Below are 16,647 nucleotides of genomic sequence, written 5' to 3'. Positions count from 1 at the left end.
CACCTGTCATCATAAAACTAAGGTTACAACATGTAATCTTCATTTTATTCCACACAGGCTATGCCCTCTAAAAGCTCTGTAGTCTTAGTGGTCCAGTAACTGCTTATGTTGCCTTGACATTGACATAAGTAAAGTAAAGGGTGAGTTAAGGGTCCTGGCTAGCACAATAGTAAAAGAACCAAGCATGACAGATTTAACCCCAGTACTGAACAAGGTGTCGTAATGGTAGTGATGGAAAAACTTCTGTCTGAGATGAGGCATTTAGAGAGAACTTTGCTTTCCTGAAGGCAGCCTAGTACAGCACAGAGGGATGCCCAGTAGCATCACACAGCTTTACAGGTCAGCAGTGACCAGCGGGACAAGATATCTCCTGCTCTTAATCCCATAAACAGAGCTGTGAACACTATACCTGTGGATTAACAGTGGGTGGAAGGTCCAGCCATGCGAACTTATATGACTGATGCAATCATAACTTTCTGAGGCACAAAAATCTTTTACAATCATGTCATAGAGCATATAAAACACTGTCTAGTGTTTCAACATGTGATACCTCTTCATGTAAATTGTTCTGCTCTGTTTGTTTATCATTCCCAGAGACGTGGGCAAACAAATGGCTAATACTGCACATCACTTGCTAAATCGGGGAGAACAGGTTGTGTTTTGGACAGCAGCCCCTCCCCAAAACATGCTCTCGCCCAAATCAAGAAACAGTTGAACTCAGCTATAAAATCAGGATCTAAATACAAGAAGATCATTGTGGACTGGAGTTATAGTTGTTAGAGTAGGAGACTTCTATGAACTTTAAATCCAAGTCTCTTCTCAAAATTCCAAAGGACAATGGTTTTATCTAGCTCATGAATTTTATACCACTTTAGTAAATACAGCAAACTAAACTGAAAATGGAAAGGGCATGAGTGAATAGAAAGGCTATTTTTTTCCTCTGGAGATAATTCTCTGGAGCCCTAGAGATAACACACAGCTCACAGTCAGTGTGCGAACCTTACGGCACTGTCTAAAAAGCAGGATAGGTTGTTTTTTTCTCAACTTCTGAGCAGATGAAGTAAAAGGATTAGAGAAAGTGCCCCCAACCCCACCCCCACTCCCCCTTCCCGGCTGCATATAATGCTACTGTATACAGAATTTTGATAGAGGAGGCAGGACTCAACAAATCCTATCAACTGCAGTACTACAGCCCACCAACTTTTTCTGTGTGTTTTCAGAGTGTAACTGCCATGGTAAGGCCGAAGAATGCTACTTTAATCAGACAGTAGCAGATCTGTCACTCAGCCTGGATGTTCACGGTCAATACAGAGGGGGTGGAGTATGCGTAGGCTGCCGTGACAACACAGCTGGTGTCAACTGCCAGACCTGTGTGTCTGGATTCTACAGACCTGCTGACGTATGTAACCTGCTTATGCATGCATCCTTACGTTACCTAGATTGCTGCTGTTTAAACATGTCTGCTTTCTCCACCTGTGCAGGTGAGTGCTGAGGAGGAGAGCCCCTGTGTCCCCTGCTCATGTGACCCACACGGCTCTGTCAGCCAGTCATGCGTTGCAGATTCAAGCCAAGCTATGCCCAGTATGCACACAGTTTATTTTGTTCTTTCTGTCTGTTCTCATGACTTTCCGCCTTGTTCATTCCGAGTATCATTTAAGCCCTGAAACCCGAATAATTTCAGCCCCTCTGTGGACGTGCATACAGACTTTTAAAGCCTGCACACATTCTACATTTTAATTCATTTTAAAGTGGTACTTCAGTAACTCTAAGATTTCATCAATTCGGTCCACATTGATTTCCTATGGGATCGGGGTTAGTTGAGTTCAGCAGCATGCACAGAAGCTTCTGTTACTTGAAAATGTCTTTGACAGAACAGAACTATTATTATATATTAGAGATCATTTTACTCTTCTGTCCTCTGTGTTTTTGCTGTTTTTATATCTAGAATGGAAAGCTATTTTAGGTGCAGCTACTTCAAAGAGATACACTTTCTGTTACACTTATACTTTTTTTTTTATGTGTCTGTGCATTTCTGTGTGTATTTGATTGACAGGGCAGCCAGCAGGGTCATGCTGGTGTAAGGAAGGTTTTGGGGGTCTACGATGTGACAGGTGAGAGACACACATACACACGCATGCACACAGATACAGAAAGATATAGACACATAGTGACAGGTGAGCAGAACCTTTCAGCTGTTGTCTGTTCCAATTAGCATTAAGAAATTGCCACCATGTTTCCATTAAGATCTTTGATGATATTGATTATCACACTTGGGTTGTACAGAAGTTACTTCATACATGTCAGTGGTGCAAATACAAGACATACTGTTTCATTTGTTTCTTTGAGTTGGGGGGATTCTAACTGTAGCTACAATGTTTCTTCCTTTTACTTTTTAAAAACACATTTCACGTACATTAATGGAGCCAACTGCAGCCTGAAGTCATCATGAAAACTCTCATCATTACAACCTGCAAATCTGTCAGGAAGGTGCTTCATGTTACTCACTTGATTAGTTATTTTGTGAGTCATTATGTTTACTGATGTAATTGCTGTTTTTGTATTATCTTTGATCCCACTAGTAACCCAGGATTCCAATCTAGTCTAATCTAAAAGCCTCGTCTTCAAAATAGCTCTTCAAACAGGCCAGCAACATAAGTATTGTCTTTAAAATCACTTTCTAAATGCTATTTAATAGACTTGCTTTAGCTCACTCTCTCTGTTAATTAGTAGAAGTTGTTTGCTTTTGTATTTCTTAAGCATGCATGCACATTACCACGGTTAGTGGTTTGCAGCAGAGTAGGGGATCAGTGTGCCACTCAGAAACGGTTTGACCAGGATAAACGCAGCGGTTGTTGGACAAATTGATCCGATGAACTTTTGGTTGTGGTTTCGACTTAATGTTTGTTATTGTTACAAAACTGTAGGTGTGCCATTGGTTATATGGGCTACCCATCCTGTGAGCGCTGTAACTGCAGCGTGGAAGGAAGCACCAACGCTGACCCATGTATAACACCCTGCGTGTGCAAGGTTCGCACAAACACACACATTTCCATTTGTATGCCCAGAAATAATTACAAGTGCTCTGCGCTAACCTTTCTAGCCTTGTCATCATTATTTTCACCACATTAACACTGCAGTAACATGCCTTGTGCTAATAACATCAACTTGGGGGCAGCTGAGAAACTCTGTCTCTCTCTTTTGTCTTTCACATGCAGGAAAATGTGGAAGGAGAGAATTGTGACCGCTGTAAGCTTGGTTTCTACAATCTTCAAGGGGATAACCGGCGTGGCTGCGAAAAGTGCTCCTGCATGGGCGTTTCCAGTCAGTGCTCTGCCTCCACTTGGACCTATCAGAATGTAGGAACTCAGTATTCTCTGGTGATGGGGGATGATGTAAACGTCACTTCAATTTAAGGGCTTTTCTGCGAGGGTGGTTTAGAGCTGGAAAAACTGCTTTTTCCTCCTTTTATTCAAATTTAATTTACTGCTGTAAATTTAAATTGTATCATTACCTGTGCACCACAGAAGAATGAACACAAACTGAGGGTCAAGTATGTGACACAAGTTCATCTGCTAAATTTTATAGTGTGCTTTCCCTTCTTCTGTCATGACAGCATTCAAAAATAAGAAGTGTCAGACTGGAGTGAATTTACAATTAGCAGATCTGCTTCTGGGGTGAAGTCTATGTTAATCTTTTGCATCTAGTCCACTTTTGGTGACTTTTGACATTTAGAATTTTGCCTTGACTGTTTTGATGTTTGGTGAAATAGAATACCAGACAGCCCGTGGGGTTTTATTGACGTTAGGCTGTACTATCCCATTTTTATATCAGCCTGCTTTGCTGGAGAACAAACTGCAATTAGCTAGAAGGGAATCCCAGTAGAGATAGGAATTAGGGCAGGACCCCCTGGTGGAGACCAAGATGAAGGCTTGGATGAAGCCCTCGGGTCTGAAAGGGAGAATGACAGATGAGCACTGATATTTAAAGCATGTTGAGCGGAGGCTGATTGGCTCAAAGAAGGCGGGCAGAAAGCTGATTGGACTAGAAGTGATGAAGTCAGCACTGATTTTGGCATCATGGGAAAGCAGAAGTGATGTAAAATAGAAAAGACAAACACCTGGGAAATTAGGCAGATGAGTGATGTCAGATCTTCCTCATTGAACTTATGCCTAAGGTTCATTATAGTTTTGTATTTTCTAATTATTTTATTTATATATATTTTTTGTTTTTAATCCAGTTTACTTTTAGTTTGCTTCCAGAATGGGTTTGCTCATTTCAGTTTAGTTTGTATTGTTGAAAATGTTTTAGTTGATATTATTTTTAACAAATTTTACCAAACTTACAAATACTAAAACTAAGGATTTTCCCTGTATATTTTTTTAGTTTAGTTTAGTTATTTCTCCAGGTTCACAAAATAATTTCAGTTAGTTTTATTTTTTCAAAAGTCTACTTTATATTTTAGTTAACTAAAATGTTGTTTCACATCTAGTTTTAATTCAGTTTTAGTTCTAATGTGCTTGTGTACTGACACTGAGCTTTTCTGATTGAGTTGCACCCTGTGTTAGTTTGCTAACCACAGTTTACCCTCTTATATCATCAAGTGTGGACGAGCTGCAGTTTCTGGTGTGACCAGGCCTTCAGTATGTTTTAAAGTGAGATTCAGGAGAATGGAGAATACAGGGTTGCTCCATAATGTAGTGGTTTACACATTTGCCTAACAAGTGAAAGATCCTGGGAGGAGACACAAATCCCTTGGGGGTTGCAACAGGGCATCCAGTATAAAAATTTGCCAAATCAAATACACAGAGCTACCCGCTGTGGTGACCCCTTGTGAGTAAGGGAATAGCTGAAAGTAGCTTTTATGAGGTTTTTAAATACAGGATCCCTTAGCATAAAGGACAAACAACCCAAAACAAGTTTTTTGATAATAGGAAAACTACTCTTCCACACTGTTGCACCGGTTTAATAAATGTCTTTCAGGGAATGAACACATCTGACACAAGGTATAAATCAATTTGAATGTGACAAACATTAAAAGCATCTGGAAATGAATCAGTAGGATGCTAAGTGGAAAAACAAAACCATATACACAGTCAAGATGGAACAGAGAGGTGAGAGACATGGACAAGAGGAAAAATGTGGAGGAAAGACTTCAGAGGAGGAAAAGGGATCGTATAAGACTAGAAAGGAGAAGGGAGAGACAAGACAAGAGGCAAGAGGGAGGAGAGAGGTGAAGCAAGAGGAAAACAGTTTTTGACTGACAGGCGGGGTGGGAGAGGAGGAGAGAGGAGACACTGACAGGATGACAGCTCTGATTTAGACACCGATAGTGAGTGTGTGTGTGTGTGTGTGTGTGAGTGCGTGCGTGCGTGCATGTGTGTGTGTGTGTGTGTGTGTGTGTGTGTTTTCAAAAGGGGAAGCCAAGGTTAGGTTAATTGCAATGACAGATGTGTGTCTGGCACTCTCTGATACACACGCGTGCACATGTGCACACACACGAACACAAACAAAATCTTTCAGGAGTTAAGAAAAAAAAATCTCTTTCAAAGTGTCATTTGCAAGACTTCCAGGTGACGTGTGATGCACTGCTAACAATAGCTTAACTTTTACATTTTTGTTAAATGTAAAAGTTGGGAGTGGATGTGGCTTAAGAAGTAGAGCAGATCATCTACTAATCGGAAGGCTGGTGGTTCAGTCCCTGGGTACTCCAGTCTGCATGCCAAAGTGTCCTTGGGCAAGATACTGAACCCCAAGTTGCTCCTAATGCATCCACTGGAGTGCCATTGTGTGTATGAATGTTAGCTAGAAAGCACTTACATAGAAGTACATAGTAGAAAGTGCTTGTATGAATGTGTGTATGAATGGGTGAATGACACATGCTGTATACAGCACTTTGAGTGCTCATGTAGAAAAGCACCGTATAAGAACCAGTCCATTTACCATTTAAAACAGCCTCAACCAACTAATTAAATAAACAATTAATTAGATAAATAATCACATTATAGAGATTTTCCTATATTATTTTAATTTAAACTGAAGTAGTTAGGTTACTTTATCTCAGATTTTGCAGAAAACACCAGTTCATTGCTTTTAGGTTTGAATTACCTGTTATAATCCAAATGATTAAAGTTCCTTCTGTTCAGTTCAAGAGTATAAACTAGCCTTACGTTTCTAGAAGGAAGATTTTTGATAAAGAGGTTTAGGGTTTTGGAGGCAGGGGCATGGGCATGGGCAGGTTGATAGATGAGGTCGGGCAGGAGTCACCACGGACTATGATGTTCGCAGACGACATTGTGATCTGTAGTGAGAGCGGGGAGCAGGTGGAAGAGACCTTGGAGAAGTAGAGGTACACACTGAAGAGAAGAGGAATGAAGGTCAATACAAGCGAGACAGAATACATGGGTGCGAATGAGCGGGAGGCAGGTGCAATGGTGAAGATGCAAGGCCTAGATGCAGTGAGTGACGAGTTGAAATACTTGGGGTCAACAATCCAAAGCAACGGACAGTACACAAGAGAGGTGAAGAAGAGAGTGCAGGCAGGGTGGAGTGGGTGGAGACGAGTGCCAGGGCTGATTTGTGACACAAGGGTAGCAGCAAGAATGAAAGGTAAGGTTTAGAAGATGGTAGTGAGACCTGGTATGATGTATGATTTGGAGACTGTGACACTAACAAAAAAAAAGACATGAGGTGGAACTGAAGGAGGCAGAATTTAAGATGCCAAGATTTTCATTGGGAGTGACCAGATTAGAAAAAGTGTACATCAGTTTGGAGACAAAGTTATAGAAGCAAGCCTGAGATGGTTTGGACATTTACAGAGGAGGGATGGTGGATATATTGGACAAAGGATGTCAAATATGGAGCTGCCAGGCAGGAGGAAAAGAGGAAGACCACAGAGAAGATTCATGCATGTAGTGAAGGAGGACATACGGACGGTTGGTGTGACAGAAGAGGATGCTAGGGATAGAATGAGATGGAGGCAGATGATGTGGGGACCCCTAAGGGAAGCAGCCGAAAGAGGAAGAAGACGGAGGCTGTTTTACACAGTAAAGTCAGTAAAAGTTTGCTTTAAAAAAATACAAATTTGGCTCACTAAGTGCACAAAAAATACATAGCAAGTTTGGTAATAGAACAGAAGGAACTCAGGTGGTGGATGGACAAATCTATTAGAAGAGTCAGTGTGTTGACAGTTGTGTTGGAGTAGCAAATCAGAACCACCAGCTGGGCATTATAAGTAAAACTTGTCTACGCTGAACGTGACTGGAGATTTGTTTTAATGTGTTTGCTGTCAGATGTTACTGATGTGCTGACAATAAGCAGCTCCAGTGGGTAGACAGAAATAAAATGTTACTTTTCTGTTTCAGACTCTGTGAATAAACTCATAAAAATCCCCCTGAAATCCCTTCACGCATTCATATAAATTATTTTCTTGATGACTATATATAAACATTTTACATCTCTACATAACTCATGCAGTTTAAGTGAGCAACAGCAAACCTGCTGAAAACAGAAAACCCCAACAAAAACTTGAAGTTGAAAGCTGACTTCTTGTTATCTCTTCACAGAGATCATGCCTCACAATTTGGGTATTGAATTTTTGAACAGAAATATTGGAAATATTCTGTGTGTACTTTGAAATGTGACATGGGGAGATTGTGGTTTGGGCATGCCAGCATGATCAGAGTAAAAAAAAAAATTGTTTTTTGCAATAGATGGAACTCAAAGTAAAATAACTTTTTTTCCCCTTCTTTCTTTCTGGATGTTGTGTTTATAGGAGACCACTCTGACAGGCTGGCACCTGGTTGGCAACACAGGACGGCGGGTGTGGTCTGTTCACAGAGAGACGCCTCCATATCTCAGTGTCCGACACTCAGACGTTGAGAATGATCTTGGCTCTGCATACTATTGGAATGCACCTGGACTATACCTAGGAAACAAGGTCAGCTGCAAGCACACACTCTTATGCATAGTTTAAATGAGCCCTATTATATCAGTGTATATACAAGATATACAACATTGATCTTTTTTTTTCTTGCCTATTTTACTTGAGATAACTACACTACCACCATAAATTCAAATAGACGCCATTTTTTTGAATCATTCTGAAGGCTCAAGGTCACGGTAGTAGCTCACTTGTGCTTTGTTCTGAATTGTTTTCATCTGATTACACTTAAGCAGCAAAAAAACAAACTGTAATCTAATGTTTCGGGTTACTTCAGCTGGCTATTTGCTTCACAACATGGGCATTTCTGACTACATTACAGTGTAGTGATAGCACTGATGGGCAAATATATATAAGCTCTAACATGATGCATTATTAGGATAGGCCTCACTTCAGCTATATAAACAGATCCAGTTTGTGATCTAAAAATATATCCCCTGGGTGGAGGTCTGGTGAGAATGTGTCCCGCTGGGATGTTCACCTCCCTCCTAGCCCTGCTTCTCTGGATCAGCTTCTGCTAATGCCGACTGTTTGAAATTGCGCCGTGGCTTTCTGTGTCCACGATTAGACTTTATCACTCCAGCTGGCAAATAGCTGCAGTCCATGTTTCAGAAGTCGAGTTGTTGCTCTACTACAACAACAGACTGACTGTGATGTTTGTCTGTGTGTCATGGCTTAGAGGAATATACCACTGAATTTCATTACTTTGCACCCTGCAGGCCTGGCTTGTCATCTCACTTCTTTGTCTGAACCTCTATCCCTCCCTCTAACCATCCCTCCATTCCTGCTTCTTTTCATTGGTCTGCTCCTCTAACTCTCTCTCCGTCTCTCCAGGACTTGCATTTTTCACCTCCCTGTTCCTAAATCATCTTCTTCTACTTCCCCCAAGCTCTTTTCTCTTTCACTTCTCTCTCTCTCTCTCTCTCTCTCTCTCTTTCGCTTGCTTTGTGTCTCTTGGGGTAAACAGTGTTTCGCCTGTTGAACTCAATAATCAATGTTTTTTTGTTTTTTTTTCTCATCGCACACACATGCATACACCAAACACACTCACACGCATTAACACTCAGACAGACTCCCAGGACTATATAAGTCAGATAATGATGTGTTTTGGAGGCATTAGGGACAGCAGAGCAGAACCGAATGCCTCCAAACATGGGAAACAAACAAATTACCACTGTGTGTATGTGTGTGCACACATGTGTGTGTGATCACTAGAAGCAGTACGCAAGTACTCTATGAAAAAGCGATTCGTTGCTTCAATCTCTGATTGTGTTACAGAGATAGATGCTATGTGACTTGACTGTGTGACGTGTTCACAAACACACACGCACACACTGTGATCTGTCATGTTAGCATGTATCATTGGAAGTGACAGGCCGTGTTTATAATAACAAGCTAGCAGCAGATATATAAGAGCATAAATGTGTATGATAATGCGCTCCGTCTCTTGCATGACCTCCTGTATGATTAATGACACGAATGCTCATTGGCCCGATAGTCTGCTTTGTGGATGCTCATTGGTCCAGAAGCACGTTCCGCTGATGCTCATTGGGTAGTTTATTTGCTGTGTAGGTCCAGCGACTGCTCATTCACAGGAATAGCCATTACTGTTGTTTAAAAGTGCTCAGTTAAAAGAATAGCTGTCTAATATTTCAGCTTTATTTTCCAGCAGAGGGCAAATGAGTGCGGCTCAGAGTAAGGATCAGAGTAAAACTTTGTGACGTTGTCAGCATTGGAGCGTAACCTCAATTTAAGGAGTTCTGCATGTTTAAAACTTGTTTTTAGTTGTTTTGGTGACATGTAGCTGGATTCATTTATTTGCTCTTCACAAGCCTGCAGTTAATTCAAGCAGATGGACTTTTCTTAATGTCTCAAATTTCAATTTTTCGGAGTGCTTTAAGTATTCCTTGTCTTAAAATGTAATTTTGTTTTAGAAAGTATTCATTTTTCACAAAAGTGCAGGTCTCCAGCTTTTTAAGCAGAAACCAAATACATTATGATGATAATAGTACAAATTTACTAACAGATTCACATTCAACAAAATTCACACCTTCAGTAAAAAGAAAATGCTCAACATGTGGAGAAAAATAGAATGATGAAGATGGACAAACAGAGAACAAAGAGTACAGTTGATTTATGTGACGTGTTGAAACTAATAAACACAATTGTGTTTCTCCTCTCTTACTGTGCCTCTGTCTTTTGCAACTCGCTGTAACTATATCTCACTTTTCTTGTCTTCCTTGTGTACTTGGCAATTCAAAGAAGACAAAATGATAATCCTTTCAGAGGAAAACCAGCAACAAACCTGAGGGAGGAGCAGAGTAGCAGATTGTTTCGAAAAAATGTTCCTGATTTACCTTAGTTATAGAAGTTGACACGTCACAGCTGTAATGAATGAAATCCGTCTTTGTGGAAAATATAATTTTTCTCAGTAAGAAAAACATCAACCTTTTCCAAGCTGCTGCTCTGGGACTTATGAGAGTGACAAATGTGTGTAGGGTTTGTGTATAATGTCACTACTAATCTGGTCTTGATTGCATGAGATGGATTTCTCCTCCCTTTTCCTCTCTTTCTTTATATGGCTTATATGGCTGAAAAAGGCGCTTTACATCACAGTTGATTTGTTCCAGCAATCCCATGGAGAGAGCAATAATTACACCTGGTTATCAGCACAACAACCCAAAATTTAATTTCTGAAAGTCAAACAAAACATATATCAATATGTGGCTGTATTCAGTTTGCAACAAGTCTTGAAATTAAGATAATCATTTTTCTGTACATTGCTACCTTTTGTTAAAGGTCAATATGTACTAAATATTGAATGTAGGGTATCATTTTTCTGTTCTTTATTTGTTCAAGTTTGAACGCAGGAAAGAAGTGTTGCAGACATAGACTGTGTATACAGTGGCTTGCAAAAGTATTCATACCCCTTGAACTTTTCCATATTTTGTCACATTACAACCACAAATATAAATATATTTCACTGGAATTTAATGTGAAAGACCAACACAAAGTGGTATACAATTGTGAAGTGGTAAGAAAATTATACATGATTCAAAACATTTTTTACAAATAAAACACTGAAAAGTGCGGTGTGCAAAAGTTTTCAGCCCCCTTTTCTCTGAGTGCGACCAATTGCATTCAGAAGCTGCCTGATGACTGCTAATGACTAAAAAGAGTCCACCTGTGTGTAATCTAATCTCAGTACAAATACAGCTGCTCCGTGACAGCCTCAGAGGTTGGTGAAGAGAATATTGGGGTGTAAACAGCATCATGAAGTCCAAAGAACGTACCAGACAGGTCAGGAATAAGGTTGTGGAGAAGTTTAAAGCAGGCTTAGGCTATAAAAAGATTTCCCAAGCTTTGAACATCTCACGGAGCATTGTACAAATGTGGCCTTTATGGAAGAGTGGCAAGAAGAAAGCCATTGTTAAAAGAAAACCATAAAAAGTCCCGTTTGCAGTTTGCCAGAAGCCATGCTGGGGACACAGCAAACATGTGGAACAAGGTGCTTTGGTCAGATGAGACCAAAATTGAACTTGTTGGCCAAAATGCAAAACGCTATGTGTGGGGGAGAATTAACACTGCACATCACTCTGAACACACCATCCCCACTGTCAAATATGGTGGTGGCAGCATCATGCTCTGGGGCTGCTTCTCTTCAGCAGGGACAGGGAAGTTGGTCAGAGTTGATGGGAAGATGGATGGAGCCAAATACAGGGCAATCATGGAAGAAAACCTGTTGGAGTCTGCAAAAGACTTGAGACTGGGGCGGAGGTTCACCTTCCAGCAGGACAACGCCCCCAAACATAAAGCCGGGGCTACAATGGAATGGTTTAAAACAAAACATATTCATGTGTTAGAATGGCCCAGTCAAAGTCCAGACCTAAACCCAATCGAGAATTTGTGGCAAGATCTGAAAACTGCTGCTCACAAACGCTCTCCATCTAATCTGACTGAGCTTGAGCTGTTTTGCAAAGAAGAATGGGCAAAAATTTCAGTCACTAGATGTGCAAAGCTGGTGGAGACATACCCTAAAAGACTTGCAGCTGTAATTGCAGCAAAAGGTGGTTCCACAAAGTATTGACTCAGGGGGGCTCAATACTTTTGCACACCGCACTTTTCAGTTTTTTATTTGTAAAAAGTGTTTTGAATCATGTATAATTTTCTTTCCTCTTCACAATTGTATACCACTTTGTGTTGGTCTTTCACATTAAATTCAAGTGAAATATATTTATATTTGTGGTTGTAATGTGACAAAATATGGAAAAGTTCAAGGGGTATGAATACTTTTGCAAGCCACTGTATATGCTCATTGTACACTTCATTAGGTACATGTTGCTTGTACTGTGTTGGGACCCATCTTAGCTTCAGAACTGCCTTAATTCTTCATGCGATGGATTGAACAAGGTGCTGGAAACATTCCTCAGAGATTTTGGTCCACATTAACATGATAGCATTGCACAGTTGCTGCAGACTTTTCAGTTGCATATCCCGTTCCACCACCTCCCAAAGATGCTCCACTGGATTGAGATCTAGTGAATGTGGAGGGAATTTGAGCACATTGAACTCACGGCCATGTTCAAGAAACCAATTTGAGATTATTTGAATTTTGTTACATGCCACGTTATCCTACTGGAAGCAACCATCAGAAGATGGGTACACTGTAGTCATAAAGAGATGGACATGGTCAGCAACAATACTCTGGTAGGCTGTGGTGTTTAAACGATTCTCAGGTGGTGTTAAGGGAACCAGTGTGCCAAGAAAATATCCCCCACATCTTAGTACCACCACTGGCCTGAACCACTGATACAAGGCAGGATGGATTCATAATTTCGTATTGTTCACACAAAATTCTGACCTTCCCATCCAAATTTCACAGCAGAAATTTAGATTCATCAGGCCAGGAAAAGTTTTTCAAGTCTTTTATTTCCAGTCTTCTAATTGTAGCTTCTGTTTCCTATTCCTAGCTGACAGGAGTGGCACCTGGTGTGGTCTTCTGGGTGCTTTTCTGCTGCTGTAACCCATCTGCTTCAAGGGTCGATGTGCTTACCTTTCATACCTTGGTTGTAATGAGTGGTTATTTTTCAGTTACTGTTGCCTTTCAGCTTGAAACAGTCTGGCTCTTCTCTTATGATCTCTGGCATCACTAAAGCATTTTTGCCCAGAGACCTGCCGCTCACTGGATATTTTCTCTTTTTCATGGCATTCTCTGTAGACCCTAGAGATGGTTGTGTGGGAAAATGCCAGTAGATCAGCAGTTTCTAAAATTCTCAGACCAGCATCATCTGGGCACCACCACCAACATTGCCACAAAGAACAAGCCATTTTTATGTAAACATGTTAATTTCTGCTGTAAAGTTGAACATTTTAGCATGAAGGACTATGAGGATTAACTCTTTTGCAGTCAATTAACTCCACATTGGCTTCATTGCTTGTTTGCACAGTTGGTCTTCACATTTTTTTTTTTTTTTCTATTCAGATGATGTTTCCGGCCTTAGAGTTTCTTCAAGCTCAACAATCATAGCAGAACACAGGCAGTGATATGTTATATCTCATATACACCATAGTAACACATCTGATAGTGAATTAATAATCATGTTCTTCCATCAGGATGAGAAAAAGCATATTTAAGAAGCCTTAAGGAAGTCAAAAACTTTAAACATGACACAAAAGTGACCTAACATGTCTTATACCCCCTAAAAAGGTATACATTATACATACACTTTTTGGTCCATCTTCTAATATAATAAAAATCTATTAATTTTGATTAGATTTCTGGCTTATGTATAGAAAAAAGCTAAGTTATCATAAACAGCATAAGTAAAAATATCAGTAAACTTACTTGCAGAAAAAAAGAGCTTCAAGTCAAAATCTGTATTAAATCCATGAGTCTTTCAAATGTTAAATCCGAAACTGTTCCCTTCTAGAAAGTAAATCATCCCAGTCTGCTACACAGCAAAATGCTGGAGTTGATTTGCCTACATGTCTGTCAGTGGATGTCTCCACAACCAAACTTATTAATTATTTATCAGTGTATGGTACAGAGAAAGAAGTGCATAGGTTACAAGTTGGTTTGACTCTCAACAACATGTTGTGAAAAAAAAAAATTAAAACTGTTACTTATGGGGCATTTTAATATGTCTTATAATTACTTTGCAGCATTATAGATTTTCTGCTACTGGGAAGGTCAAATCCAAGCTCAGAGGTCAAAAAGTCAAATACAAATATGACAGTTGAATTTCATACTTGATACACTTCAAATTTATGCAATGCTCTCTTTCATCAATTTTGGAAAAAGAGTTTAGGAAATGTGGCTGGCAAAGTTAGCACCTGCCCCCATCTGGGCCATTTTGGACAAAATTCAGGGTTCAAATTATTTTAATAATTTCTAGTTTAAATAAAGAAGTTTTGGTCTTCTTTTTCTTTGCCTATTTCTTCTTTTTGTATGCAGTAAGCTCTGATGATGGATACACCAATACGACTGGCTTTTGTGTGTTATTGTTCCTTCATTTAGTCTCAGATCAGTTTAATGTTTGAAGGCATAGTGATGAGAAATAAAATACACACACACACACACACACACACACGCACACACACACTTTGAACCATGTGACTTCAATAGTTATACTTTTTTGCATCCAGAGGAAATGTCTTCTGCTGGCCATCAGAAAGAATGCAGGTTTGCGGCACTATAAAGTTGTCCTCACACAACTGGAGGCTATATCCATCTATTATATAGAGCTCATTGCCTGTAGCCATACACAGTGTGCTGAATGTCTTGGGATTTGACCTGTTGCCACCCCCATCAACTTTAGGTAGAAAAGCGAAAAGACCATATTAGGTTACTGCCTGTCACCCCAAACTGAACTGGGGGCCAAATCCATTTTAGAGAACCTCAAACCAGATAACAAACCTGTCTGCCATCACTGAGTCAGGGTGCAACAGACTGACCTCAACCAAAGAACACTGCAAAAAACACAAGAGGACCTTCAGGCCAGTACCTGGACCTGTACAGCACGCACAGCTGCAAAAACATTCTCACAGTTCTGGGAAACCGCAAGTCTTTATTCCGCCACGCACCCAAAAACAACAAGTGAAGTTTCAGGGTGACCACTTTCTGTCACAAGTGTGCTTCCACACTACAGAGCACAAACAACTTCTAAAATTGTCTTTACTTTGTAAAACTGATGATTATTAGAAGAATGGGACTTGAGGCTATCTCTTCAGTAGAGGTAATCTCACAGAATGGTTGCCAAAGAGCAATCCAATAATCACCTGGTAACAAACTGCCATAGACAGTGTCCTTGGCCAGTAGCAGCAATAGAAAGTCAGAATGCCTCAAGTATACTGCACCATTTCCCCCACTAACAAACCTGATGTAGAACAACTAAACAAACAAATCCTGTCTGCACAGAGAAAACCAGACAGGCATATAGCACCTCATACTGACAGAGTGGATTTTTGATTTAGCCTGCCCATCCATCTATCTATCTATCTATCTATCTATCTATCTATCTATCTATCTATCTATCTATCTATCTGTCTATCTGTCTATCTGTCTATCTATCTATCTATCTGTCTATCTGTCTATCTGTCTATCTGTCTATCTGTCTGTCTATCTGTCTGTCTGTCTGTCTGTCTGTCTGTCTGTCTGTCTCTTCCCTTCTTCCCTCTCTGCCTGCATGTGTTTGTCATTTTAGAGAAGTTTGTTTTCTAAAGCCTTTGTTACAATCTGGTTTTCATTTCCTGAAGGGTGATTTCCTTTGTCCCCTCCTCATCCTCCTCCTTTCTATTTCTTTTTTCTGCCCAATCTCCTGAAGGGAGCATCTGTTGCCACTGTCTGCTTTTGTATTCCACAAATTGACAGAAAGCAGGCGCACATTTCTCTGAAGAAGCTAGCACGTGGTATGTACAAAAGAACGTTACATGCTAATTGCATGTCATTACCCATACACAGTAATTTCTTTAATTGTAGTTACTGTACTTTTCTTCTACAAAGTGGTGATGGTGCTGTTTCTTACCTCTAAAAGTGCCAGGAATGTCCTCAGTGTCTGAGATCAAAAATCCAAAGTATCAAAAATGTGTGTGTATACTCATTTGCAATGTGAGAAAATAAGGAGCCATATATGAAACAAATCACTGCAAATTATTGCTCTTATGTTTTAGTTGACAAATTTCTGTTTTTTCTTGGACTCTATAGGCTTTGGAAATTGGGCAGTTAATCCCATTCTTCCTGACCTATGCCTCTAAGCTCCCTCTGATTAGATGGGGAGTTTCTGTCAGCTGCTGCCATCTTGAGCAAGTTGACCCTCAAAGTCAGTCCATTTGACTAGCGGGGTCACTGTTCACACTATGCTCCCGAGTGCAGTTCAGTTGGACCCTGACACAGTACACAAGTAGTGTATCTATCTGGGCCCGAATATGGAACTTCAATGCTTTCTTGACAACAGCTGCCTCCATGAAACTTGCTGTATTAAGTAATTAGCGAAGCTCTGAGGCATGGAGGAGGACAGGGTATGACTGAACCATAAAATACTAAATTGTGTGGTTTGGGTGACAACTTGACTGCAAAGTGCAAATTCATTAACCTATTTGTGGTCTGCAAGAGTGCTTTTGAAAATCTTGTGTGCATCAAAGAGAGAAATAGAGTGAGAGACAAACTTAAACCATATTGACGCTTGGATGTTTAAGCACAGAGTGAGTGC

The 16,647-nt window shown here is 40.2% G+C and overlaps 1 protein-coding gene across 2 annotated transcripts in view; it reads left to right on the top strand.

Moving 5' to 3' along the window:
* Positions 1-16,647, top strand: part of lama2 (laminin, alpha 2) — a 224,728-nt gene that overhangs the window by 82,287 nt on the left and 125,794 nt on the right. For both annotated transcript variants that reach the window (XM_030721257.1, XM_030721256.1), the window contains exons 9-14: positions 1,221-1,399; positions 1,482-1,581; positions 2,054-2,111; positions 2,925-3,027; positions 3,216-3,356; positions 7,772-7,936. In XM_030721257.1, the coding sequence (XP_030577117.1) occupies positions 1,221-1,399; positions 1,482-1,581; positions 2,054-2,111; positions 2,925-3,027; positions 3,216-3,356; positions 7,772-7,936 (746 nt within the window). The remainder of the gene's footprint in view (positions 1-1,220; positions 1,400-1,481; positions 1,582-2,053; positions 2,112-2,924; positions 3,028-3,215; positions 3,357-7,771; positions 7,937-16,647) is intronic.

Source organism: Archocentrus centrarchus, chromosome 24, assembly GCF_007364275.1.
Source record: "Archocentrus centrarchus isolate MPI-CPG fArcCen1 chromosome 24, fArcCen1, whole genome shotgun sequence".
Taxonomy (NCBI): Eukaryota; Metazoa; Chordata; class Actinopteri; order Cichliformes; family Cichlidae; genus Archocentrus; species Archocentrus centrarchus.
This window is presented reverse-complemented; position numbering and strand designations above follow the sequence as displayed.